The 26,850-nt window shown below is 35.8% G+C and overlaps 1 protein-coding gene across 3 annotated transcripts in view; it reads right to left on the bottom strand.

Annotated features, from left to right (window-relative positions):
• Positions 1–1,377: 1,377 nt before the first annotated feature.
• Positions 1,378–26,850, bottom strand: part of ATAD1 (ATPase family AAA domain containing 1) — a 64,343-nt gene continuing 38,870 nt past the window's right edge. For 2 of the 3 annotated variants that reach the window (XM_024985533.2, XM_024985534.1), the window contains 7 exons: positions 26,191–26,311; positions 24,158–24,358; positions 19,462–19,568; positions 13,640–13,729; positions 10,488–10,538; positions 5,059–5,192; positions 1,733–3,380 (listed from right to left, as the gene is read on the bottom strand). In XM_024985533.2, coding sequence (XP_024841301.1) covers positions 3,260–3,380; positions 5,059–5,192; positions 10,488–10,538; positions 13,640–13,729; positions 19,462–19,568; positions 24,158–24,358; positions 26,191–26,311 — 825 coding nt within the window. In that variant the 3' untranslated portion in view covers positions 1,733–3,259. Of the gene's footprint in view, positions 3,381–5,058; positions 5,193–10,487; positions 10,539–13,639; positions 13,730–19,461; positions 19,569–24,157; positions 24,359–26,190; positions 26,312–26,850 lie in introns of all 3 variants that reach the window. The other variant, NM_001205581.1, reaches the window with a different exon arrangement.

Below are 26,850 nucleotides of genomic sequence, written 5' to 3' on the forward strand. Positions count from 1 at the left end.
TCAATATCTAATAATAACATACAATGGAAAAGAATCTGAAAAAGATTTTATAGACCTATATATACTTATGTATATAAGACATATACGTATATGTTAAGTATATATAGATCTATAAAATCAAATGTGCATGTGTATATCTGCATCACTTTGCTGCACACCTGAAACTAACAAGAATGCAAATCAACTACACTTCAATTGAGAGAGCGAGCGAGCACTGTAACCTTTGAAATGATTAGTAAACTATCTTTGGTAACTAAGTTGATAATAATTCTGGTAAAATCATTCTGTCAGCTTTAAATGGAATGATTCTGTGGCTTTATCTGAGGCTTCTAATTGGTGTTGGGGTTTTAGTCTTGCAAGTTACATGCTTAGCATATTAGAATTCTAGTCAATATTCTGACATTGACCTTAAGAGAAACTAAAAAAGGAATTACAAAATATATACATAATCCAATTCCTTTCCTTTATCCAGAAGCTGTATTTGTCTACAAATAAAACAATTCCAGCTGAAAAACAAATTCCTACTGACGAATGTGTTTATTCAGGCACACTCAAGGCTTGAGACATCTGCAACACCAAATCTTCCAGTTATAGCTACTAAGTAATGTTAGGTTACTGTGATCATATAGGCTATTTAAATTACTCCAATACAGCTACTGATCACATGGTAAGTTCTGGATCACCCTATAAGTGGGGGACTGAATGAGAAAGGAGATAAACTGGACAAGAAACAATGAATTGATTCAAATATTGAGTTTCTAAACTCTATTTTAAAAAGGCCAAGGAATAGTTTGAGATACACCAGACTTACCAGAAGTCTTCCACCAATGAGGCTTTTAGAGAAACACCACAGCTGATCATTTCATCTCAATCGCTAGAATAAAGATCTAGGGAATGGAAATAGGTTAAGCATGAAGAATGCTCAAAACTGAGCCTGGCCAACAGATGTGTACATCAGTGTGTAAAAGTAGTAAAATGTGACAATGAACATTTGAACATACTATGCCAGGCTCCATGCTGAGTGTCTTACAGGCATCATCTCATCACATCACATCATCTCATCACATCATCACATCATCTCATCACACCGCCTGTGAGTGCCGCTGCCACGCCAGTTTACAAACGAGCGTTAGGTGACTAGTCCAAGGTACAGTTAATTAACGGACAGTCTGCATTTAAACTCAGGCAATCTAACTCTAGATCTAGTACTTCTAACTGTTACCCAAAGTGAAAATATACCTTAGAACTTAGAATCCAATGCATGCCAAAAGCTTATGTCAAATATGTCTATAGCAGAAGGATCTATTACATAACACTAAACATTCTTTAAAAGCACATAATAAGGTTTCCTCAGTTACTTTAAGACACTAAGATACCTAGATGAGTCATGTGGTAATGGCTTTGTGGTGTTGGTTAGTGTATTTTTCTAACTTCATCCGATGATTAAAAGTGTGATAAATTTAACTACTACTATTGGTTATTCTGAATTTAAAAGAAAATAAAAGAACATGAAGAGAGGTATATTACCCCTATTTTTGATCAATATGCCATCAGAATTAAAATTAAATGACTACTAAAATAAAATACTAAAACAAAGTAATAAGTTAGATACTAGAATGTATTCTATAAAAATTACACAGCAAGATGAAAATAGTCTAAGGGCAAGTTTTATAAACCAAAGCAACCCCAGAAAATTTTATGTAACTGAAATAAAGGAGTAAGTAGAGAAAACTCAATTAAGAGGGACCTCTTTATTGCATATTTATAAAATAATAGTATAATAGTTATTAAAAATGGAGATGAAATATTTTATTTTTGGTATCTTGTGTTTTGCATCAATTTTTCAATCATCTTCACAATTTTTCAAAACTTGAACCTCTGCCCCATCCACCATTCAAAGAACAAATGATGAACAAACTATCCAACGGGTTCTTGTGAGAGACTTATTATCGAAGAGATTAATTAATAACTCATAAATAAACATCAGAGTTTTCAAAGAATACAATAAAAACAAAAGGTCAGAAGGCACCTCAAGATCACATCGTGCCACTTTCCTCGTGCTTGTGTTTAAGTGCCTGTGACAGAATTCTGGTTAGTGACACTTTGGACAAAACGTGTCGTCTTTTGTGCACACAGCATCAGACTACAGATACAACAGGGGGATTCTGATGTGTGTATCCATACTAAGTAGGGCATAATTGATAATATGCTAAGAAAACAAAAAGTCAGGATTACAAAATGGGTATTTTTAGCACATTTAGTAACAGCTAGTTTTAAACTATCATTTTTGATGACCAAATTATATTTGACATAATTAAGGAACATATACTTTTAAAATATTGAAAACCCACGGTTACAACAGAACTGTTACATTAAACGAAGAAAGGAAAAGTCACATACATGGGGCTGAATGGCACTGAGGTTTTTCAAAGTCATTCTTTTGCGAGGCTTTCAGCCCACCTTTACATACATCAATAAAAAAAAAGTCTCTACTCAGCATGCTTGCAGCAAGAGGTGAAACAGGTGTCGATCACACAACTGCCTGACAACCATTCAGTGCTGATCACCGAACAAGCATGTTTATTTAATTATCCCAACAACCATAATTGAGCCACATCTAAGTTTCTGATGTCACTGACTTCAACTATTCAACTCCAGATAAATACTCAACTTAAAAAAAAAAAACCTGAAATAAGTGACAACTAGAAATGGCTGAATCATTGTACGTTTTAGACACAACCATTAATCTTAGTTTTGCTATATGCTATTTGGTACTTTTTGATTCAATAGTTGGGATTACAAAAAAAAGTTTCTGTATTCAAACCTATCTACAGAATGTCAATATAAAATGTGTGACTATATACATTTAATACACACATACACACATACACATACTCTCACATATCTAGAAACCAGCACTTAAGCACGTCTCCAATTCTCACTAATGACTCAATAAATCATTTGTTACCTTAAGACCAGCTTAGACACTATAAGGCTGCAACATATGGCTAAAGAGGTCAAACACAAGCACCCACAGTCAGGCTGATTAAATTGTTCCTCCTCATGATTTTTCACAAGTAGTAATACCATTTATATAACAACTATGTCTCAATAACTTAGAATTCAGAGTATAAAACCAGTGTCATGAACATAAAACTCTCTCGCTGTTGAAAGAACACTCCTCCTTCAGCTATTTCCACTGATGATAAGAGGGCACACCAAACTAGATCGTGTTGAGCTGTACAAATGATCTTTACTCTTAATCTAAACAAACGTGTGTTAGAACATTCTGAAATGCTGCATCCTTTGACTTCTTCATCTTTTCAATTGCCCGATGCAGGTCCTGTTGTTGTACAGGTCGAATTTCATCTTCATCATGGCTAAAATGTAAAAAAAAAAAAAGACAAAAACAGAACAACCCACCGATATTCACACAGCTTTAAAATACATCTCCCTAAAATATTTTACCAAGATTAAAAAATGAAGTCTCTTTCCCATCCAAAACAACCACAATTAACAGCTTAAGGAATTAATCTACACAGATAAGTATCTTAAAAATTTTTAGAAAACACGGACTGCCAAGAGGTAGGAAGCTTAAATGGCTGACTATAAACATTATAGCTTGGTTACAATCAAATACTTTACACTAAGAATATATAAGTGTGAAATTTGATCTAAATAGGATTATAATTCTAATGAATGAATAAAAAATTATTCCCATGAAAACTGGAATTAAAAAGTAGCAGTTGTACGTATCTATTACTCATGTATGTGTTTGCTTTTGACGAACTGAAAAAAAATTCACTGCTATTAATAAAAACCAACTACTCTAGGTTCTCCCCACTTCAGGAAGAAGGAAACACAATCCAATATACAATGTCTCCTCTGTCATTTACAAACACTTAGGGAAAAAAATTCAGGGAAAAAGTTATGATAACCTAAGTACATTACCCACATTTTTCATACTGAAATGTAACATTTTCAGGGCTTTAAGGACAGCAGAGAAACAATTTTCATTAATGTAATTTAGGCAATAAACAGATGGAGTGACCCTCTCCACGAAGGGGCCCACGGAAACACTGAAGATAGGTCCAGAACTAGCGCAAGGAAAAACCACAGGTTAAAAGGGCGGCTTTCATATGCGCCTCTCCACACCAAGAAACCTTTTTTGGCAAAGGTTGCTATGGCGATACAGTGTAATTAAGTGCATGAATAGGACAGGCAAATCCAGGTCACTTGGAGTGACAGCCTCAGGGGATGAATAAGGGAGACCGGGAAACAGCAGGGCAAGAGCTAGAGAATTCATTCCACACAAGCCCCCAGGGGACACTGGTTTGCTAAGAGTCACAGAAATTCTTCATTAGAAGGTTGATATTTTGAACAGGGGTTTAGAAATGGTCAGTGTTATACCAGTCTAGGGTGAATGACCTTATGGGAAACACAGGACACTGGTTTATCAGGGCTGAGCTATTCCAGTTCACTAATACAGCTGGTACAAAATTGGTTTCTTAAGCTCCAAATACTTTGAAACTGGATTCAAGTAAAGTTTGCTGCTGTCACAAATGACTTCTTTTTTTAGTAAATACATTATTAACAAGTTGAAGTCTAGTCAGCAGCACTGTCCCCATAAATGTGAAATTTCTGGAAGACATGGTACTCATTTCCATATGAAATGAAATTTAAAATTTTAAAAATAAAAATAAAAAGCAATCTAGGGATATCAGAGCAACAGTTTTCATGGTAGAAATGGGCAAGCCTCCATTTCTGTGAGCTTGATATAACCCAGTTCATGGATGTTCAGAGAAATTCACTTTTTACTTCTTTCTCTTCATTCCAGGTGCTCCCCATAACCACCCTCCCTTGCAAATTCATTTCCAGAACCCCCTTCAGAAAAAAGGCAATAAAGTTGGTGAATTTTTTATTTCAATTTATCTTTTTATTTCGTAAATAGAGCTGGTATTATAAAGCAAAACAGAAGACCTAGCCTAACCTGTTAATAACCTAAAAGCTCTAAAAGGGTTTGACAAATATTAAGAGATGAACTCTAAATATACATACCTTTCTTCCGATGTAGAATTAACATATTCTCTGACACAGAGGAGGGCAGCATCTCGACACATTTCTTTTAGGTCACTGCCTGAAAACCCATCAGTTTCCTGGGCAACTTCTAGCAGGTCCACATGCCTATCCACCTTAAACAAACATAAAACATACTTAAAAAATATATATATAAAATACATGGCAAGAGATATATCCAAACACTTCTTAGAATTAAAGAAAGTTAAAGCATACTGGAACAGCAGGGGAGGAGAATCATTAGAAATTTTCAGTTCTAGAAGTTTTCTTTTTTTAACCATAAAAGTTTAAGATTTGAAATCTACTTTTCAGTAATTGTCACTATGACCAAAACTGAAATAAGTCTCACGAGACACTTCACAGAGTGATGGGGAAGAACAGGCATTCAAATATTGTTGGGTTGACTTTGGTACCTCTTAGGAAGGTCCCACGTTCTATAGAAAAGGGGCACTTTTCTATAAAAAGTCAACATACGTGGCGAACAGCCCGGATCATTAAGTCCTGAGTCCATTACGAAAATCATATTCCACTGACACACTCTAACCCTCATTTGAACTGTCATGCTGTGGTATTCTATTCTAATTCCTCAACACTCATTAAGCACCTATGATTTTGCTCCCCAACTAAGCTTATATAGTGAAGCTAAGAAAGTGATCCTCCTGGGCACATAACAGACTTATAATTACGCTTATAAAAAGGTTAAGAAGAGAAAGTCAATAGTTAATTACAGTAACTAACAGTAATAAATGATTCTTATGTGTCATTTGCTGTCCTAAGTACTTTACATGGATTATGCTCATTTAATCCTGTCAGGGAAGCATTCTCATTTTTAATTTCAGATAACAGTAAAACCTGTAGAGGTTAAATAAATTGCCCAACGTCACACCACAGACAGAGCCAGCATTTGAACACTGTGCAGGGAGATCCAGCTGTGTTTCTCCCCCTACCTAGCTAACCATTTGTCTTAACATTTATTTTCCCCAAGTTGATATGAAATGCCATCTTTATCTGTTACTAAATTCCCACTTGTCTTTGTGGAAAACTCAGTGTAAGTTAAGAGTAGCAACTCTGCACAAGGACAAGAAGAGGCTTGGAGGTAAGACGACATGGAGTCTACTGTTAACTCTGCAACTGGGACTTCACATGCCAGTGTTCTCACTCCTAAATGTGGAGATTAAGTAGAGAGAAATCACATACTCATACACTCTCTGATAGAAAGAAAACTGAACCCAGAAGGGAGGTGTGAAGGAAAATGGTAAACTATATACAGATAAATGTAAATGAGTTCATATATAAACAGTAATAATAATCATTTAATTAAGGGTAGAGAACTAAGTGGGCTTCCCAGGTGGCACTCGTGGTAAAGAACCCGTCTGCCAATGCAGGAGCCATAAGAGACGTCTCACAGGGCAAGGGTCTCACAGAGTCAGACATAAATGAAGAGACTTAGTGTGCAGGCACCTAGAGAACTAAGTAGCACTAAAAAAGAACGCGTAACTTCCAAGTGACTAGAGGAAGAGGGGAAAAGAATGAGGAACACAAGAGCAACACTGAGAATGAAGGCCTGGGGCAGAGGTAAGTCAACTGGAAGGTGGGAGCGGATGGTCTGGGTGGGCTGAGGGTGCGGGGAGTCCAAGGAGAAAAAAGGCTCAATAAATGGGAAGCACTAAAATAAGAAAGAATGAATCCAAATTTATCAACAATCACCACAAACACAAACAAATCATTACATAATGATAAAAAATAATTCACCAGAAAAATATAACAAACGGACAAATCTACAATAACACTGGGAGGTTTGTCACTTAACGTCTTACGTACTGATACATCAGAGCGTGAGCTCCTAGGGCTAGTTATAGTAATAGCTAGATCCGTGATGCGCTGAACAAACGCACAAGTTGACAACCTGATTACAAGAGTTCTGTGTACTTAGGACATTAGTCTCCTGTTGGTTACAGGGTTGCAAGTATTTCCCCGGTGGCCTGTCCTTTCACTTTGTTCATTTTATCTTGTCATACTTCTAGAAGTCTTAAGTCTGATTACAGTCAGACTTTTCTAACTTTGCAGTTTAACTTTTCTGTGTGTCTCAGGAATTCTTTTTTACATGTGTACTTAAGAAATCAGACATATCAGGATGTAGTTTCTCTATAGTTTGTAAAAGTGAGGAAGAAAAAAAAACTATACAACTATACCTATACATGAATTATGTCTCTATCCACACATATTTATGGAAGTACACACTACCAACTTCAGGACAGTGCTGAGAGCTCTCCACAGCGCGCTACCAATGACGGTGTAGGGTGGAGAGAGAGGGGAGGGGGTGTGTGAAGCAAAATATGTCAAGATTAACCTTTTAAGTTCAGGTGCTAGATTTAAAGTTATCTGTGTATGTGTTTACAACAAAGGACCTTCCAAATTATTCTTCGAGATGTTAAATATTAGTTGTCTTCCTCCTTCAAACAATCAATACCTCCACCCCATCCTTTGCCCACTCCTTTGCTGAGAAACACTATGCTCTCACCACTCACAAATCTTGTTCATGGCAGGGTGAAAATGCCACAAAGATGAGCAGAACAAATATAAGAAAATAAGAAGAAGAAGATTCCATTCACTGAGAGAGCAAGATTACTAACATAGCCTTCCATAAAGGTTAAAAGAAAGGCTCTCTCACTACTCTATGTAAACCTGTGTAACTTATTATGTAACTTCTCTGGATTTTGGCTTCCTCAAGTGTAAAATGGTATTAATATGCACTGCTTAAAATGAGGATTAAATAAAACTATGTATCACCACAATACGTGGCACACAGTAAGCACTGTAGAAGTAGCCCTTTTTAAGATCATGGTTCTAGACAAACCATGTAGTGAGAATTATTTTCATTAGGCAAGTATGAAGGAAATTCCCAAGTTAAAAAAGGTTTTGAATAATAGGAGCAAAACAGGATATATAATAAATTAATGAACTGCCAAAATAGCTTGAACACTGGCTGTCCACTGCATGGTAATCCAAGCATCTTATATATATATATATATGTATATATATACACACACACATACATATATATATTCACACACATTTAATATAAATTATCAAACCAATTCTATGAGATTGTTGACATCTTCAATTTCTGAGTGAGAAAATGAGGCATAGAGATGCTAGTGGTATTTGCCCAAGGTCACACAGTAGGAAATGGTCAAGCCAGAATGGAATCCTCAAGTGTCTCTTCTAAACCCATGATTTTAAATTTCCACTGTTACAGAAAATATATACATTCAGGTTAGTCTGTATGGGGGAAAAAAAAAACAACATTCTTACTGTAGTGTCAGATGTGATACTTTATTAGGTATAATGTTATTAGTTCTAATTCTTTCATACTTAACATTAAGCCAGAACCAGTATATCTTTTTTAAGAGAGTGAGCTGTATTAAGGATCTATCAATAAGGAATGTGAAAGACTGGAAAACAGTATCATTACAAAAGCTTCATTTTTTCCTTCAGAGAAGAAAAAACTCAAAATATAAGTCTATTTGTATGTTTGCATCAAAAACTCTAATTCTGCTCAGGGATGAATAAGCATGATAGTGCTCATCTTATTAAATAAATTTGTGTGCTACTGATTTGAAGCATCTTTTCGCACAATTACTTTTTTTTCATATTCTATTAAACAATATGCCTCCAGCACAGTAATAGCAGCTAGTAGGAAATCAGACATTCCTATGTCAGCAATTATCCAGAGAGCATTCATATTCTGCATTATAAAACTGACTAAAGACTCATCTGTACTTTCATGAGTAAGAAACTGAATGCTAAAAATTCCCTGTACCAATGACAAACCTAATTCTAAAAGAATTTCCAAAGATACTACAGTTAAAAAAAGGCAGAATGCCCTATTATGTTGGCACAAAGTTCCATAACATTTGCTGGCAAGGCTACAGGGCATGAAGCACTCTATCTAACACCGCTGGCATAAAAGAGTAAATTGGCATGAACAAATTTGGCAACTACTACCAAAATTATAAGTGCTTCCCAGGTGGTGCTAGTGGTAAAGAACCTACTTGCCAATGCAGGAGACATAAGAGATGTGGGTTCAATCCCTGGGTCATGAAGATTCCCTGCAGGAGGGCATCCATGCCTGGAGAATCCTATGGACAGAGGAGCCTGGCAGGCTATAGTCCATAGGGTCGAAAAGAGCTGGACATGACTGAATTGACTTAGCACAGCCACACCAAAATTATAAATATCATACTCTTTGATCTGCTGCTGCTGCTGCTGCTAAGTCACTTCAGTCATGTCTGACTCTGTATGACCCGACTCCATAGCCAGCAGCCCACCAGGCTCCACTGTCCCTGGGATTCTCCAGGTGAGAACACTGGAGTGGGTTGCCATTTCCTTCTCCAATGGATCAAAGTGAAAAGTGAAAGTGAAGTCGCTCCGTTGTGTCAGACTCTTAGCGACCCCATGGACTGTAGCCCACCAGGCTTCTCCATCCATGGGATTCTCCAGGCAAGAGTACTGGACTGGGGTGCCAGTGCCTTCTCCGACACGCTTTGATCTAGTAACTTTTTTTCTAGGAAATTCACCCCACTAATGTTTCTGGCACAAGTGCCAAATGACACATGTACAAGGTTGTTCGATGCACCGTTTTTTTAAGAGTGAAAGACCAGAATCAACCCAAACGTCCTTCAGTGCGGCACTGATTAAAGAAACTATAGTATACCCATGCAATGGACCCTATGCAGTGCAAAGGAAAAAAAGAGAACAGAATGAGGAAACCATATGCTACTATGGAATCTCAAAGATTAAGTGAAAAAAAGCAACACACAGAACACTGGATAAGCTTTATTAATGTGGCTTATGTAGAAAAGGCGAGAGGAGTAATAGTATATTCTAATTTGCTTGTATAGGCATAATGCCATCTGAAAGGATACATAAGAAACATAAGAGAGAAATGAGACTTTTCCCTGTATATCATTTAATATATGTACTTTAACTTTTGAAACATGTGACTGCACTATTTTTAAAAACCTTAAATTATTAAAGATTATGATTATCATATATTTTTAATTCTAATTTTCAACTTCAAAAAGTATTCCAATTAAATGAAAAACAAAACCTCCCCATACTTCTCTGCAAAAACAAATGTATAAAACTTGAAACTGGTCTGAAAAATATCAGAGGATTTTAATCTACAGATATGAAAACACAAGGTTATTTAAAAAACCTTTAATTATCTTTAATTAGTTCAAATATGCCATGGTGATTGAGTTATACAAGCAGCCAAGAGTTCTACAGTAATTTACAAGTTCAAAACTATATTATTCTCAGGTTCCTTTTTCATTTCTAAAATGATTTTATGAACATAATTTTTTCTTTATTTATAGGATGGGGAAAAACTGTAATTTTCTACTTACATTTTCATTTTTCAAGATGAGTTTCAGGATTGCTTCTCTTTGTTTCAGAGCCTAAAAGCAGGATAATTCTCAATTAGCATTAAAAAAATAAGGATCAACTAATTTTCCTACTATTTCTTCCTTTCCTTGTAAACTACCCAATACCTACAGGAAATGACAGAAACTCTGACAGGTCATGGAAACTTTTGACTAAAGCAAGGTCTAATTCTAGACTCTAGACTAATCATTTATGGTTCTTGTACTGAACTGTAACTTCTTATTCTGAATCCCCAGTGCCTAGCACATGCCTTGAAATGAATGACCAATGTCTTTCCTCTATAGCTCTGCAAATCTCCTTTTCTACATTTAAGAAACTTCTGAAAACTCATTACTGCCATAAAATTTTTACCAGTAACTGGATGAGATGGCAAGAACACCTACTTGGTTCTTCCACTCAACATGTAACTTTCATGTCCACTGATTTGTGTTAGTGAATTTTATTTAGTGTTGATAGTGTATTTCTTTATATGCTTGTATGCTTTTGCCTCCAGTGATGCTGCCTAATACTGTACTAGGAACAGGAGTTTTTCAAAGAATATCTTGCTGCTGCTAAGTCGCTTCAGTCGTGTCTGATTCTGTGCAACCTCACAGACGGCAGCCCACCAGGCTCCCCATCCCTGGGATTCTCCAGGCAAGAACACTGGAGTGGGTTGCCATTTCCTTCTCCAGTGCATGAAAATGAAAAGTGAAAGTGAAGTCGCTCAGTCGTGTCTGACTCTTAGCGACCCCATGGACTGCAGCCCACCAGGCTCCTCCATCCATGCGATTCTCCAGGCAAGAGTACTGGAGTGGGGTGCCATTGCCTTCTCCGAAAAGAATATCTTACACATATAGTAAATACAAATGCTTTTAAAAATTATTGTGGGTGAACTCCTCCTGCCTATTCCCACAACTGCTAAAAAAAAAAAAAAGGAGAGCCAGTTACCAGGAGTATCAAATTAAATGATGTGAAAATCAAAACCAAACCAAACTGCTATTTCTGTAACTCAACTGTGTTAAGTATAAAGGTTAATTTGGTATGTTATGTGATCACCAATAAGTACTTGCTATTAATCAACATTTAACTTGGAAAGGAATTTTAAGGTAAGGTTTATCATATACTTCGATATCACAGTTATGCATAAGAAAAAAATCACCCTATAAAATGTGTGTGTGTTCACTAAAAACAGAATGAAAGGGAGATTAAAAAATCGTAGTTTCTGCATTAACAGTATACAAATTTATGGCAAACTTGATAAAATGTGTTACACAACCCATTCTGAACTCACACAATAAATATATTAAACTTACAACTTTAGCAAGGGCTAATTTACAGGCTGTTGTACCCTATGTTCTATTCTACTACCGTACATCAAAACCCTTTGTTTGCTATTAGACTACAAGCAGAGATTCTATCAATGTAATCTTTATTTTCAGAACCACTGAAGTGAACTAATTATTTCTAAAAATATTCTGATGTTCTGGTAATAAAATCACATATCTTGTATGAAGCATATAAAGGTCATCTAAACCTTCAGCAGTCAACCCTTTCCGCTCATAACCACTGATTTTCCTTGGCGCCTTGTAACTGAATATCCCCAAAAGTCTGCATTAAATATGGGCTTCCACACCTCCTTGCCTTTGTTCACTGTGGCAAAAAAGCATTTCCTTGCTTTAATTCAGTTCAGTTCAGTCGCTCAGTCGTGTTCGACTCTTTGCAACCCATGAACCGCAGCACACCAGGCCTCCCTGTCCATCACCAACTCCTGGAGTTCACTCAGACTCACGTCCATCGAGTCGGTGATGCCATCCAGCCATGTCATCCTCTGTTGTCCCCTTCTCCTCCCGCCTTCAATCTTTCCTAGCATCAGGATCTTTTCAAATGAGTCAGTTCCTACCATCCTTCATCCTTCAAGCCCAGCTGGATTCTGTAAGTTGCACTAACTCCTCGGATAGAATTATTAGTTTTCATCATCACCTCAGGTCCTTGCAGTTGGTTACACATATCTTTGTAAAGTACATATTGCATTATTTATTTTTGTGTCTGGCTCCCCCTGCAATACAGAGTTCTTTTAGGGCAGGGGCCATGTTCTATTCATCAGAACCTAGTGGGTATCTGACATACAAGCTCAATAAATATTAATCAAATTTTCCAGTCTCCCGTATCACATTAAAAAATCTCTCCACTGAATTATCAGGTAAATTCTCTAATAGACTGCCTAAGTAAATGTATACCCTCCAGAGGAATCAGAGGCTGTAGCTGTAGCAAACAGTCGACCAGAGTAATTTTACAGAGATCACAACTACCAATTTTACATAACCATGTTTACAGAGACAAACTGTTAGGTTAAAGAATATAAAATAGGGCAAAAGTTTCCGGCCAGAGATTTTAAATTTGAAAGGAGTGACAGTGGAAGTTCTAAACAGCGATCTGTGTAACATGATGTTTGCACGCTGCACAGTCTAGTACTAACCCTGTTTGTTTTTTCTTTTTTAATCTAAAAGCAGACAAAATTCAAGATTTGGGGATTCTGTGTAACAGAGTATCAGCAAGTTATCATCCTCTACTTGAGGGTACTTTTAACCAGCAAAAAAGAGTGCTGTAAGTTACAACTGGATCAACACCAATCTCAGATTTTCATTCTTATATTAAAGTGCAATATCGTACTTACTGGTTACTCATTAATCCTGTCAGAGGAAAGCACCAATTACAACTACTAATAATTAATCAAATAAATAGCAGATATTCTCCCTGTCCAGCCTTCTGAACAGAACAGTTCTTTAACCCTAAAACCCCTAATTTCATCCTATCCTAAAACAAATCGATAATTTACATTTTCTTGCTACATTCTAAAGAAAATCACTAACATGTCTAGGGAAACTTGAGGTAATTCTATACACTGAAGAGACGCAAATGTATACAGACGTAAACAACACTGATCTCAAAGACAGTACAAAGGCAAGAAAAGGAGTAGAAAGGACACCAGTAATTATGGGGTTCTTGCTCTATTCCTTCCCTGCCTGTGATAAATAATAAGTCTTATTTTTTTAATCATTCCCTTCCTGAAATCACAGATAAAGATCTGCAAAAAATGAATATATAACTGTTCATAATATCAATCAAACCCACTTACAGGCTGGTTGATATGGAATCTCGTGGGCATTCTCCTCATTATAGCTGAATCCAGATCCTGAGGACGATTAGTAGCTCCCATCACGATGACCTAAATATATAAAGAAAACAAAGCTATTAAATATACCAGTAATACTCCTTTTAAGTTGTTACTACTAGGGCTTAGAAGATATAGAAAATTAAGTGGGGCTTATACTAAATCTTCTATAAGAAATCTGTTTTAATCCAGTATTACTCAAATATTTATAGATACAAATCAAAGTTAATCCTAAATAGATCAAATGATAGCAGAGCTGGTAAGACTGTTGCATTTCACCAGACTTCTAGTAACTAAAAAAATATACTATTCAGTTATGAAGGAATTATAAAAATTTAAAAAAACCTCCTCTATTTTGCAAAATATGGTCACTTGATCGCTACATGTTGAATAACTGAAAGCTATTTATGTTATAACAGCTTGGCAGTATATGTGACAGAATAATTCAAGTCCTTTAATAATATTAAGGAGAGAATCGTTTCCCTACCAGAGTCTGAGGATTCTGGTAATAGTAATATACATACTGTGTATTTTTTCCTCTAGAGTTCACACCATCATTTCATGGTACTATCAGCACTGCAGGTAGAATCTTCTTAATAATAATAGAACCTCAAGCAATCCAACTTTACACAAGGGCAACAAAATAAAAGCAGACATCAAAATGCTGGGTAGAATATTAAAAAAATAGAAAAGAAAAAAAAATTGCTGGCGGCCCTACCAGCCTCTGAGTCTATGCCACTTATGTATAAAGGATATAGAGATGAAAAATCAACAAGAATAAAGACAAAGATACACAAAACAATTTAATTTCTGAAGGGCTTCAATATTACTATTATTGATATTTCTGTATAATACAATAAACATATACATCTGCTCTCTAAAATGAAATTCATTGGTATTCTAATGAAAACTTTTATTTCAGCCTGAGATGTCTTAGGTTTTTGAAATAGTCTGAAATCTAACTCCAGAACATGTTGAAAAATCCACTAAGTTTTATATTCTACTTCTACTCTTTACATTAAATGTCACTCAACAGCCAAATTACTTTCAATTAACCAGGAGAGACTGCCATCTACAGGGAAAAAATATAAATACAAATTTGAGAAAAAGTTCCAAAACATAATACAATTTTATAGTTGGTTTAACTGGTCCTCAAGTCAAAATATTAATGCTCTTACCTGTTTCTCTTTATTGACTTTCTACAACTCTGTAAAACTAATAAGGAAAATTTCTACCCAATGTAAAACAAAATTTATCTTTAGAAGTGATCAAATGAGTTCGTTTTTTATACGAGCAAATATCAACATTAAGTACGTTCTGAGATAGAGTATTCATAAGATATTGAAAGAGAGACTCTAAGTGACATGGAAGCTTGTTGAAGATGACTCTATTAGGTTGAGAATCACAAAAACCATTGTGGTTGAGGAAGTACCGAGAAAAAACTCAAAAGGGGGCTGAAATTTGAGAAATATTCTAGGTAAACAAACAGCCTAACACAAAAGCCCACTATGAAAGAGTAAACCCTAAAAATTAGGATCAAGGAATACAGACAGTTTAGCACAACATGGTCTAATGAATACATGTAAGGTAACAACAGATATCCATGATGAATAAGCAAAGCAAGAGTGACCAACATTACTTACAGAAGCAAATTTTAAGTGGCAAAACCGATAACATTTACATATATATTAACTCTAGTGCAGATAAGCTAAAATTAAAAATGGGAAGCAACAGTAATTTTTTTGTATTTATGTAGCAAAATTAACGCACATTTTAGGTATTAGTTAAGACTGAACTGACGATTTTAAAAAAATCTTTAAAACAAAATATTAAAAAATTTTTTTAAATTATTTTACATTTAAAACAATCAGATCTAAATATACATCTCAAAAGTTGAACTATGTCAATTAATCCCCTAAAAACAATGTTAGCTTTTGTGTCTCATGTATTTCAAGATGAATATGTCATCAGCCAACTTGGATTTCCAGTAGCAGTGACAGGCTTAATGGGGTCATGCAACTATTTCAGTTTCCTCTGTGGCAAGAACCCCACCATGGGGCTTTGGATGAAGCAGCTCTGAAGTATACTTCATTCAGATATTATTATTTCCTTGGTTTTAAAACTATACTCTGATAAGATATAATATTAAATTATTTTCTCTTACAGGCACTAACTAGTCAATTCTCTGCATACTATAAATACTATTGCTTAGGAGATAATTAGTTTTTGGAAACCTGCACACCAATCTCATTGAATAGATTTACCAGAACCAATTATTAATAAAAATCATTTCTATTAATTCACCTACATTTATCTCTGTTGTGCTTTCTTGTCTAATCATCCAACACTAAAGGCAATTTCTTCAAAATGAAATTATATTTTCATAAAAGGGACTTTCCTGGTGGCTCAGATGGTAAAGAATCTGCCTACAATGCAGGAGACCCAGGTTCAAACCCTGGGTTGGGCAGATCTCCTGGAGAAGAAACTAGCAACCCACTCCAGTATTCTTGCCTGCAGAATTTCATGGAAAGAGGAGCCTGGGGGACTATAGGAGTAGCCTATAGCTACTCCCTATAGGAGTTGATAGGGTCACAAAGAGTTGGACATGACCGAGCGATTAACAAAAGTGACGTAGAAGGAGGATATGAGGCTTAATTTTCTTCCTGAGAATTATGTCTCAGGACTTTTGATCTGTGGTAATGTGACAAAGGATATCCTTAAACTCTGGCTACAAAATATTTAAAAATTAATAATAAGGTATTAAAAAGAAAACCTCAAATTAAACAATAAGTCTGCAAAAAAGTAAAGGAATTAAACTGACAGGTTTATTTATCAGTAAAGCTTCTCCATATAATGGAGGTAAGCAGGGGCAGAAGTTGACTGCATAACATGGATGTGAACAGATCTTAGACAGTGGGGTGTGCTGGACATCTGACAGGCTAGAGGGCCTCATGAGAGCATTCTACATAAAGCTGGACTCATCAAGTACTATCACCTGAGAAACATGGTGAAAAATAAGGAAACCTACTCAGCAGAGTCAAGCCTTGGTTCCTGGTAAGACACAAACTTACACATATAAACATATGAACATAAACAGCTACAGTGATCAAAACAGTATGTTACTGGCACAAAGACAGATTTATAGATCAATGGAACAGGACAGAAAGCTCAGAAATAAATCCACACACCTATGATCAATTAATCTACAACAAAGGAAGCAAGAATACACAATGGAGAAAAGACAGTCTCTTCAATAAGTGGTGCTGGGAAAACTGGACAGCTTCATGTAGAAGAATGGAATGAGAACATTCTCTAACACTATACACAAAAATAAACTCAAAATGGATTAAAGAACCAGATGCATAAAACTCTTAGAGAAAAACATAGGCAGAACACTGACATAAACTACAGCAGTTTTTGGATCCACCTCCAAGACTAATGAAAATAAAAACAAAAATAAACACATGGGACCCAATTATTAATTTCCAAAATAAACAAACAGCTTATGTAGTTTAATATCAAAATAATAAACAACCTGATAAAAAAAATGGGCAGAAGACCTAAGTAGACATTTCTCTAAAGAAGACATACCGATGGCCAATAAGCACACAAAAAGATGCTCAAGATCGCTAATTATTTAAGAAATGGCAATCAAAACTACAATGAGGTATCTATCACTTACATGGGTCAGAATGGCCATCATCAAAAAATCTATAATCAATCAATGCTGGAGAGGGTGTACAGAAAAGGGAATGCTCCTACACTGTTGGTGGGAATATAATTCGGTGCAGCCACTAAGGAGAGCAGTACAGAGGTTCCTTAAAAACTAAAAATAGAGCTAACATATGATCCAGCAATCCCACTAGTGGGCATATATCTGGAGAAAACCATAATTTCACAAGATACATTAACCCCAATGATCACAGAAGGACTATTTACAATAGCCAAGACATGGAAGCAACCTAAATGCCCAATGAGAGAACAACAGACTGATTCAAACTTGGAAAGGGAGTATGTCAAGGCTGTACACTGTCACCATGGATATTTAAGTTATATGCAGAGTACATAATGTGAAATGTCGGGCTGCATGAATCACAAGCTGGAATCAAGACTGCCAGGAGAAACATCAACAACCTCAGATATGCAGATAATATCACTCTAATGGCAAAAAGCAAAGAGGAACTAGAGTCTCTTCATGAGGGTGAAAGAGGAGCTGGCTTAACCTCATCATTCAAAAAACTATGATCATGGCACCTGGTTGCATGACTTCATTTCAAATAGAAGGGGAAAAAGTGGAACCAGTGACAAGTTTTCTTTTCTTGGGCTCCAAAATCACTATGGACAGTGATAGCAGCCATGAAATTAAGACACTTGCTCCTTGGAAGAAAAGCCATAACAAACCTAGACAACATATTAAAAAGCAGAGACATCACTTTGCCGACAAAAGTCCAGACAGTCAAAGCTATGGTTTTTCCAGTAGTTACGTGTGGATGTGAGAGTTGGACTACAAAGAAGGCTGGGCACCAAAGAACTGATGCTTTTGAATTATGGTGCTGGAGAAGATTCCTGAGAGTCCCTTGGACTGCAAGCAGATCAAACCAGTCATTCCTAGAGATCAACCCTGAATATTCATTGGGCGGACTGATGCTGAAGTTGAAGCTTCAACACTTTGGCCACTTGATGCAAAGAGCTGATTCGTTGGAAAGCACTGGAGAAGGGGGCAGCAGAGGAAGAGATGGCTAGATAATATCACTGACTCAGTGGACATGAGTTTGAGCAAACTTCGGGAGATAGTGATAGACAGGGAAGCCTGGCGTGCTACAATCCAAGGGGTCACAAAGAGTCGGACATGGCTGAGCGACTTAACAACAACAGAGGAATGGATAAAGAAGATGTGGTACATACATACAATGGACTATTACTCAGCCATAAAAAGGAATAAAATAATGACAACTGCAGCAATACAGATCTAGAGATTATCATACTAAATGAAGTATTTCAGACAGAACGACAAATATCACATGATGTCACTTCTATGTGTAATCTGCAACAGAAACCGATTGACAGAACATAGAAAACAAACTTAAGGATACCAAAAGGGAGAAGTGTGGGAGAGGGATAACAGAGTTTGGGGTTACTACACTATTATACAAAAAAATTAAGTGACAGAAGAACTGAGAGTAAAGACTAGAAGGACTTAGGGTAAGAGTCAAAAGAAATGTACAGAATACTCAGAGCTAGTCACTTCCTTTTCTGTGACATAATACCTGGTTTTTCTCTCTCCTGTTGTATTTGTTTTGGGCGTTTGGGAAATCTTTTTTAACATTTTATTAATTATGAAGCCCTCAATGGATGAGGGAAAAGGCAACAGCACCCCACTCCAGTACTCTTGCCTGGAAAATCACATGGACGGAGGAGCCTGGTAGGCTGCAGTCCATGGGGTTGCTAAGAGTTGGGCACGACTGAGCGACTTCACTTTCACTTTTCACTTTCATGCATTGGAGAAGGAAATGGCAACCCACTCCAGTGTTCTTGCCTGGAGAATCCCAGGGACAGGGGAGCCTGGTGGGCTGTGGCCTATGGGGTCGCACAGAGTCGGATACGACTGAAGCGACTTAGCAGCAGCAAAATGGATGAAGACATAAATAAATCATACTCTTTCAGATTCTCACCATTTATGGATAAGTATAATTTATGAAAAAAAATTGTAAAAAAGCTTAACAAACAACTGGACACATTTTCTACCACCATCAACAATAACACAAAATAAGGCAGATTTCTAATACCTGGCAGCTATGATCAGTATCCAATCCATCCCAGAGACTCATAAACTGAGCTTTCATCATGGCTGTAGCTTCATGGTCAGAACTGGAACGGTTTCGTAGAAAGGAGTCTAGAAGAAAAAAAACGTTAACCTTAGAAATTAACAATAAATTATTTATTCTTTCAGTTCAGTTCAGTCGCTCAGTCGTGTCCGACTCTTTGCAACCCCATGAATCACAGCACGTCAGGCCTCCTTGTCCATCATCAACTTCCGGAGTTTACCCAAACTCATGTCTGAGTCCGTGATGTCATCTAGCCATCTCATCCTCTGTCGTCCCCTTCTCCTCCTGCTCCCAATCCCTCCCAGCATCAGGGTCTTTTCAAATGAGTCAACTCTTCGCATGAGGTGGCCAAAGTACTGGAGTTTCAGCCTCAGCATCAGTCATTCCAATGAACACCCACAACTAATCTCCTTTAGGATGGACTGTTTGGATCTCCTTGCAGTCCAAGGGACTCTCAAGAGTCTTCTCCAACACCACAGTTCAAAAGCATCAATTCTTTGGTGCTCAGCTTTCTTCACAGTCCAACTCTCACATCCATACATGACCACTGGAAAAACCATAGCCTTGACTAGATGGACCTTTGTTGGCAAAGTAATGTCTCTGCTTTTCAATATACTATCTAGGTTGTTCGTAACTTTCCTTCCAAGGAGTAAACATCTTTTAATTTCATGGCTACAATCATCATCTGCAGTCATTTTGGAGGCCCCCAAAACAAAGTCTGACACTGTTTCCCCATCTATTTCTATTATATAATCTCAAATCATTAATCAAACCCTGGGCTTGGTAACGAGTTTTTACATATAACACCATAAGCACAGTCCATCCAAGAAAAAAGTGTTAGTTGGATTTTATTCAAAATGAACTTCCTGTTTTGGGGAGGACATGGTTTAAGAGGAGACAAGCCTGAGAACACGAAAAAAATATTTATAAAACAGATTTGACAAAAGACTTGTATACAAAATATACAAAGGACTCTTTTAAAATTCAACAAGAAAATAACCCAGTTAAAAAATGAGCAAAAGATATGGATAAAGATCTTACCAAAGAAGACACACAGATGGCAAATAAGCATATGAAAAGATGTAGCCAGGAGTTTCGGACAGAGGAGTTTGAGAGGGATAAACATGTAGAGCACTGGGGATTTTTAGGGTGAGTGAAAGTATTCTGTCCGATATTGGGAAGATACATGATATTATATTTTTGTCGGACCATGGAACTGTACAACACAGAATAATGAACCTGGACTTCAGTTATTAATAATAATGTTTCATTAATTATAACAAATACATCACACTAACACAAAATATTGATAATAGGGAAACTGTCTGCTCAATTTTAAATTTGCTGCTGCTAAGTCGTTTCAGTCGTGTCTGAGTCTGTGCAACCCCATAGATGGCAGCGCCCCAAGCTCCCCCATCCCTGGGACTCTCCAGGCAAGAACACTGGAGTGAGTTGCCATTTCCTTCTCCAATGCATGAAAGTGAAAAGTGAAAATGAAGTCGCTCAGTCGTGTCCGACTCTTAGCGACCCCATGGACTGTAGCCCACCAGGCTCCTCCATCCATGGGATTTTTCCAGGCAAGAGTACTGGAGTGGGTTGCCATTGCCTTCTCCACTTTAAACTTGAAACTGTTCTAAAAAAATAATCTTTTAATTAAATAAAAAAAGAAGTGTTAATATCTGAGATTTTAAGAAGTAGAAAAAAAGGTGCCCAAAAGGATGTACACTTACAGAAAGTATAGACATGAAAAAAATTCTGCTCATCACTACAGGGAGTTAAGGAAGCTTGTTCTTCTGTGCCTGGGCTCTGGAGGGAAATATGTAGCCCGTGAAAAATTAAAAAACCAAGATCACAGGGGCTCTCTCTCAGGTTTGAAGTCTAAATTCGAACCATCTTTCAGTCTAAGAACATCCATATTAAGAAATTAGATCTTAAAAGCTCTAAGTGGAAGACACAGAACAACTCTGGATCATTTTAGGCAACACAGAATTCTCATACAAAACCAAGTCAAAAGCAACGTAAAGTGAGAAATGACACATGGAAACAAACTACTGTGAAAGAGTTAACAATATAAAGGACAAGTAGAATTTCAAACAGAACAATCCAAAAAACTGTATTATAATAGTATGCGTTAAATTCTGAAGACATAAAAAGGACTGAAATTCTAACAGAACAGCAAGCTATAGTGAAAACAGCTAAATCTGAAAAATAGAACTTCTACAGTTCACTTTTAATAGAATACAAACCCAATGCTTATGAGACTAAATATAGCCAAGCAAAGAAATGCTTTTTATAACTTACTCAATGACTGATATCATTTTATGCATCAAAAAATTTTTTAAATGTTGCCAAGTAAATTATAATACTAAAAGAAGAAAAAACTCAGGGCTTCCCTGGTGGCTCAGTAGGAAAGAATTCACGTGTCAATACAGGAGACATGGGTTCGATCCACATGCCGTGCAGTAGCCAAGCCCACGTGCCCCAACTGTTGAACCTGCGCTCTAGAGCCTGGGAGCTGTGACTACTGAGGACAGGCGTCACACCTACTGAAGCCCTGAGCCCTGGAGCCCCTGTTTCACAGCAACTGAAGCCACCACAATGAGAAGCCTGCACTCACAATTAGAGAATAGCCTCTGCCTTGCTGCAATTAAAGAAAAGCCCATGCAGCCATGAAGACCCAGCACAGCCAAAAATAAATAAAATTATTTTTTGAAAAAGAGGAAACAATTCTGCCAATTAAATTATAACATGCTATCCCAATTTCAGATATTAAAATATAAAAAACTAAAATAGTGTGTTTTAGAACTGATGAGATATGGTAGAGACCTAGATGCTAAAACTATGGAAATGACTCAAAGTTAAGAAAAGAGTTGAACAAGTGTGTGTGTACATACATATATATATATAATAGAAATCTTGTAATTTGAATAGCAAGTAACAGAAAATATATATTAAATTACAAAGAAATATTGGGCCATAAGCAGATTTCTCAAAAGCAACAAAAAGAATGATAGACAGTGGATTTCTAACTTTAAAATATTGAAAGGAAATATAATTCTGTTATCATTTAAAAATAAAAACACAGAATGAACACATTTCACACAAAGACAGAAGCTGCTATACTCACAATCTCTGCTGAAAGAATTTTTACTTCAGAAACAAGGAAATTAAATCCAGAAAAGGCAGGTTCAAGAAGTAATAGTGAACAAAAAAAGTGGCAAAGTAGATCTCTAAACAAGCAATGCCAATATAAAAATAACAACTCACATGGAAAGTAAAAAATAAGAGAAACTCTTATCAGAAACATGTAAGAGATGAGAGGAGTGATTGGTATTCAAGAGCTCTGAGATCCCTGTCTTATTTGGTAAGAGGGGAGAAATAATTAGCTTAGACTTTTAAGATGAGTAGCTATGCTAAGGGTCTTCCCTGGTGGCTCAGATAGTAAAGAATCTGCCGTGATGCAGGAGACCTGGGTTTGATCCCTGGGATAGGACAATCCCTTGGAGAAGGGGAAGGCTACTACAACAGGGGAAAGGGAATAAAAAGAAAAAGCACAAAAGTCCACTAGATTGGTAAATAAAAGGCACACAGTTAAGTGGTAAAAATAAATCTGTCAGCTATCAAAATAAAAGCAAACTGACCCTACTCCTTTATAAAAGAGTCTCATATTAAATATTTTAAAAATTTAGCAATATGTTCTCATGCAAAATTTAAAGCAAAAATCCAAAAAAAAAAAAAAAAAGGAATAAATTGGTAAGATATACAAGGCAAACATGTAACCAAAATACTTCTATCTATACCTATCTTTCTCTATGTATAATTCTATACAGCTTATTATATTACATATAATAGTAAAATTAATTCCAAGCCAGTTTTAACTAATGTAGCTTTATTTAACTTACTGTAACGAAAATGTAGATGATCCATAAAATGTTAAATAGAGAAAAGTTCACTAATATAAAAGTCACGACAGAGAAAGATGATCTATTTATGTTGACAGTCCATATGGCAAGGAATTAAACTAGATTCTTACTTCACATTATATATTTTAAAAACAAGAGCATTTAAGGAGGTAGTGAGGGATTTGTAAACCAGACACACAAAATATAAATCATAAAAGAAAAAGACTCACAAACGAAACTACATTTAAATATTCATAAAAGAAACTATCATAAAGTGAAAAGACAAGCCAGTCTAGAAAATATTTGTAATCATATTAAAACATTATCAAAGAATTACTAAGAAAAACACAAATAATCCCAAAGAAAAACTGGCAATTTACACATAAGGAAACCTAAATCGCTAATCAACTTGCTAAAAGATGCACAAACATACCAGTAAGCAGCAAACACAAAACAATGAGATGATTCTTGCTCTTTAAATTGACATAAATTAACGTTACTGCCTGAAAAGAGAAGTTTTGGGGAGGAGTATGTAAGGAAACAAACTATTTACTGATGAGAGTGAAAATGGGTATAACCACTTTGAAGAACTGGTGTAACACAGTAATTAACACTAGTGATCTTAATGAAGTTGAAGATGGACATATCACACAATCTGCTGGTTCAACTTCTAGGTGCCTACCCTGGACAAACATATAAGCAGAAGGAAACATGTACATGCAAGTCCACTGCACACTGTTTAGAAAACAGCATACCTATTTCATCTATAAAGATGATGGAAGGCTGTAGCTTTATGGCAAGGGAGAACACAGCAGCAGCCAGTTTCTGAGATTCCCCATACCACTTATCCGTCAGTGTTGAAGGCTGAAGGTTAATAAATCGACAGCCTGCTTCTTTGGCTGTGGCCTTGGCAATCAACGTTTTACCACAGCCTGGAGGCCCATAGAGAAGCACACCTGGAAATTAACATGTTATTTTATTATTATCTCTTTAAGATAATGAGATTTGCTAGTTTATGGGATAATCAACATAATATTAATTCTGTTCATACTAAAATGCTCCATAATATTCATTTCTATTTTTATTAATCTTTTCTCATAGTAGAAAGGAAGGTGCCACATCCTAAGTTTGTGTCAGTGCTGACATCTACTTGGGGTTACAGCACCCTCCTGCTTCCTCCCTTCATCAAACAGTCCAGTTCAGGAGTACGATCTTCCACTAAACTGGTCCCTGGTGCCAAAAAGGTTGGGGACTGCTGCTTTAGATCACATAATAAGGAAATACTTATGTAACTTAGAAAAATTTGGAACCACCCTTAGTTTCAGATGATGCATTTAAATAAAAACCAGATTTACAAAAGGCTGTTAAAGTACCCCTCATAATTTGGCATCTGCTATGCTAATTGGGATTTTAAACCAAGTCCAGTTGGTTAAGTCACCCAATTACCTAGCCTAAAATAAAAATCACTGATGCGAAAATTTCCTACATTCATTAGCATTGTGAAACTGAGACATAAAAATTCACAAAAGTTCATTCTTCATACTATAAACAATCTGCAAGAAGGTAGGGAAGAACTTAATAATCCAATTTCTACCTTACTCTTTTGATCTGGGCACAGATAAATCATTTGAAATTTTCTTTGGGGAAAACATTCTCTTAATCACAATAAACTAAATGCATTTTGTTAGGGGAAAAAAAAGCAGTTTTGCTGTTTCAGAAAAAAAAAGAAATACATAAAAAACAGATTTGTGGTTTTAGTTAATGAAAAAGTATGCGATTTTTTTATAACTGTCATCCTCTATTTACCAGAAACAAAACTTTTCTACTTCATAAAAATGTACAGCTATTTGTTTCAATTTAATGCACTTTTTGATACAGCTGTAAAATTAGTTAAGATTATAAACAACTACAATTTATACATGTTATTTTGATATTTTTAAAGATCCTACATTTTTGAGAAATGTTATTTATCTAATAATTTGATTTCAGTCTTGACTAACAACCTCGCTAGCTTTGATAACATAATAAAGAGAAGCTTCTACTAGATGGCAATAAATAAGCTACACTACAGAATTTGTATCTGAAAGCCAGGGCAACACACCTCTATAGATCTCACTGTCAATTATCAAGAAAGCTACATTTGAATTGCCTTCAATAAACCTTAAACATGATCAATATGTGAATGATTAATAATAGAAGTACTGCATTTAAGGATGCATTTATAAATACTGTCGATTCTTGAGTTACAAGGCTTCTTCAGTTATTACTAACTAGGAATATTAAAATATTCCCCTTAAAAATAAGTAACATTTAATTCCTTAATTTCTAGTTCATCCATTCACTATTCCTTCTAAAAAAACAAAAACAAAAACAAACAAAAAACACTACTGTAATCTAAAAGTAAACAGAAATACCAAAAGGGAAAAAAAAATCACTAGTATAGTGAAAAAACAAAAAAGAAGTCTTATCTTCTTTTTGACAAAGACCCATATTTTTACTTTGAATCTTTTTTATCACTGATTTCCCTAATTTCATTTTCTTGTAATAAATATGAATTTGAAATAAAGGGATTATTATAACATGTAATATCTATACAGGGGGAAAATTATCCAAATTTGGTAAGCTGAAGAATGAGCAATTATCTTAAAATTATTATTTATAAAATCATTCACTGGATCTCAGCAATCTCTTAAAAATCCAACTTCAAAAACGTCAGTTCTATAAAGGCAGAAAGTTTCTGTGTTCTCCAGATTTTTAATGTTTTCACAAATATAAACTTTTAACATACCTTTTGGAGGCTGTAGAAGCCTGGAATTTTCAAACAAATGCTTCTTTTTGATAGGTAAGATGACTGTGTCTTTCAGATCTGTAATGACATCATCCAAACCTGCTATATCACTCCAAGTAACCTGGTAAAAGGTAAAGTCAGCATGAAATTTTACCACTAATGTATATTCACTGAAGTAAAAAAACAAACAAAAAAATCCCAAATGATAAGACTTGATTATACCTAAATAATAAGTTTAAAATGATATATTAATGTAAGTATTCTTAAGCAACACTGAAATTATTCAACTACCGTGAGCTGCAAAAAAGCAATTTAATAGTCAACTACCTATTATTTAAACAAAAAAAGCACTAGGTCTGGCAGGGATCTAATAAGCTGAAGTCATTCTATTAAGAGGAGGAAATACTCCATGCCAAGACGATTGAGAGCTAGCTGAGACAGATAATTTAGCACTATCTAATAGGAAGAGCTCACCAGGAGTGTGCCTAATTCATACATGATGCCGTCAAACATAACAGGAAGGAGTTTAGAAACAAGGCCTAAACCCACCAAACTGGGCTTTCGAACTTTACTGATCAAAAGGAAACTGTGTCAAAATTTCTATATTTATAAAGAGTAACAGGGGATATATGTGTTCAAAATAGATACACCTTGTGTATT

This window comes from Bos taurus, chromosome 26 (genome assembly GCF_002263795.3).
Source record: "Bos taurus isolate L1 Dominette 01449 registration number 42190680 breed Hereford chromosome 26, ARS-UCD2.0, whole genome shotgun sequence".
Taxonomy (NCBI): Eukaryota; Metazoa; Chordata; class Mammalia; order Artiodactyla; family Bovidae; genus Bos; species Bos taurus.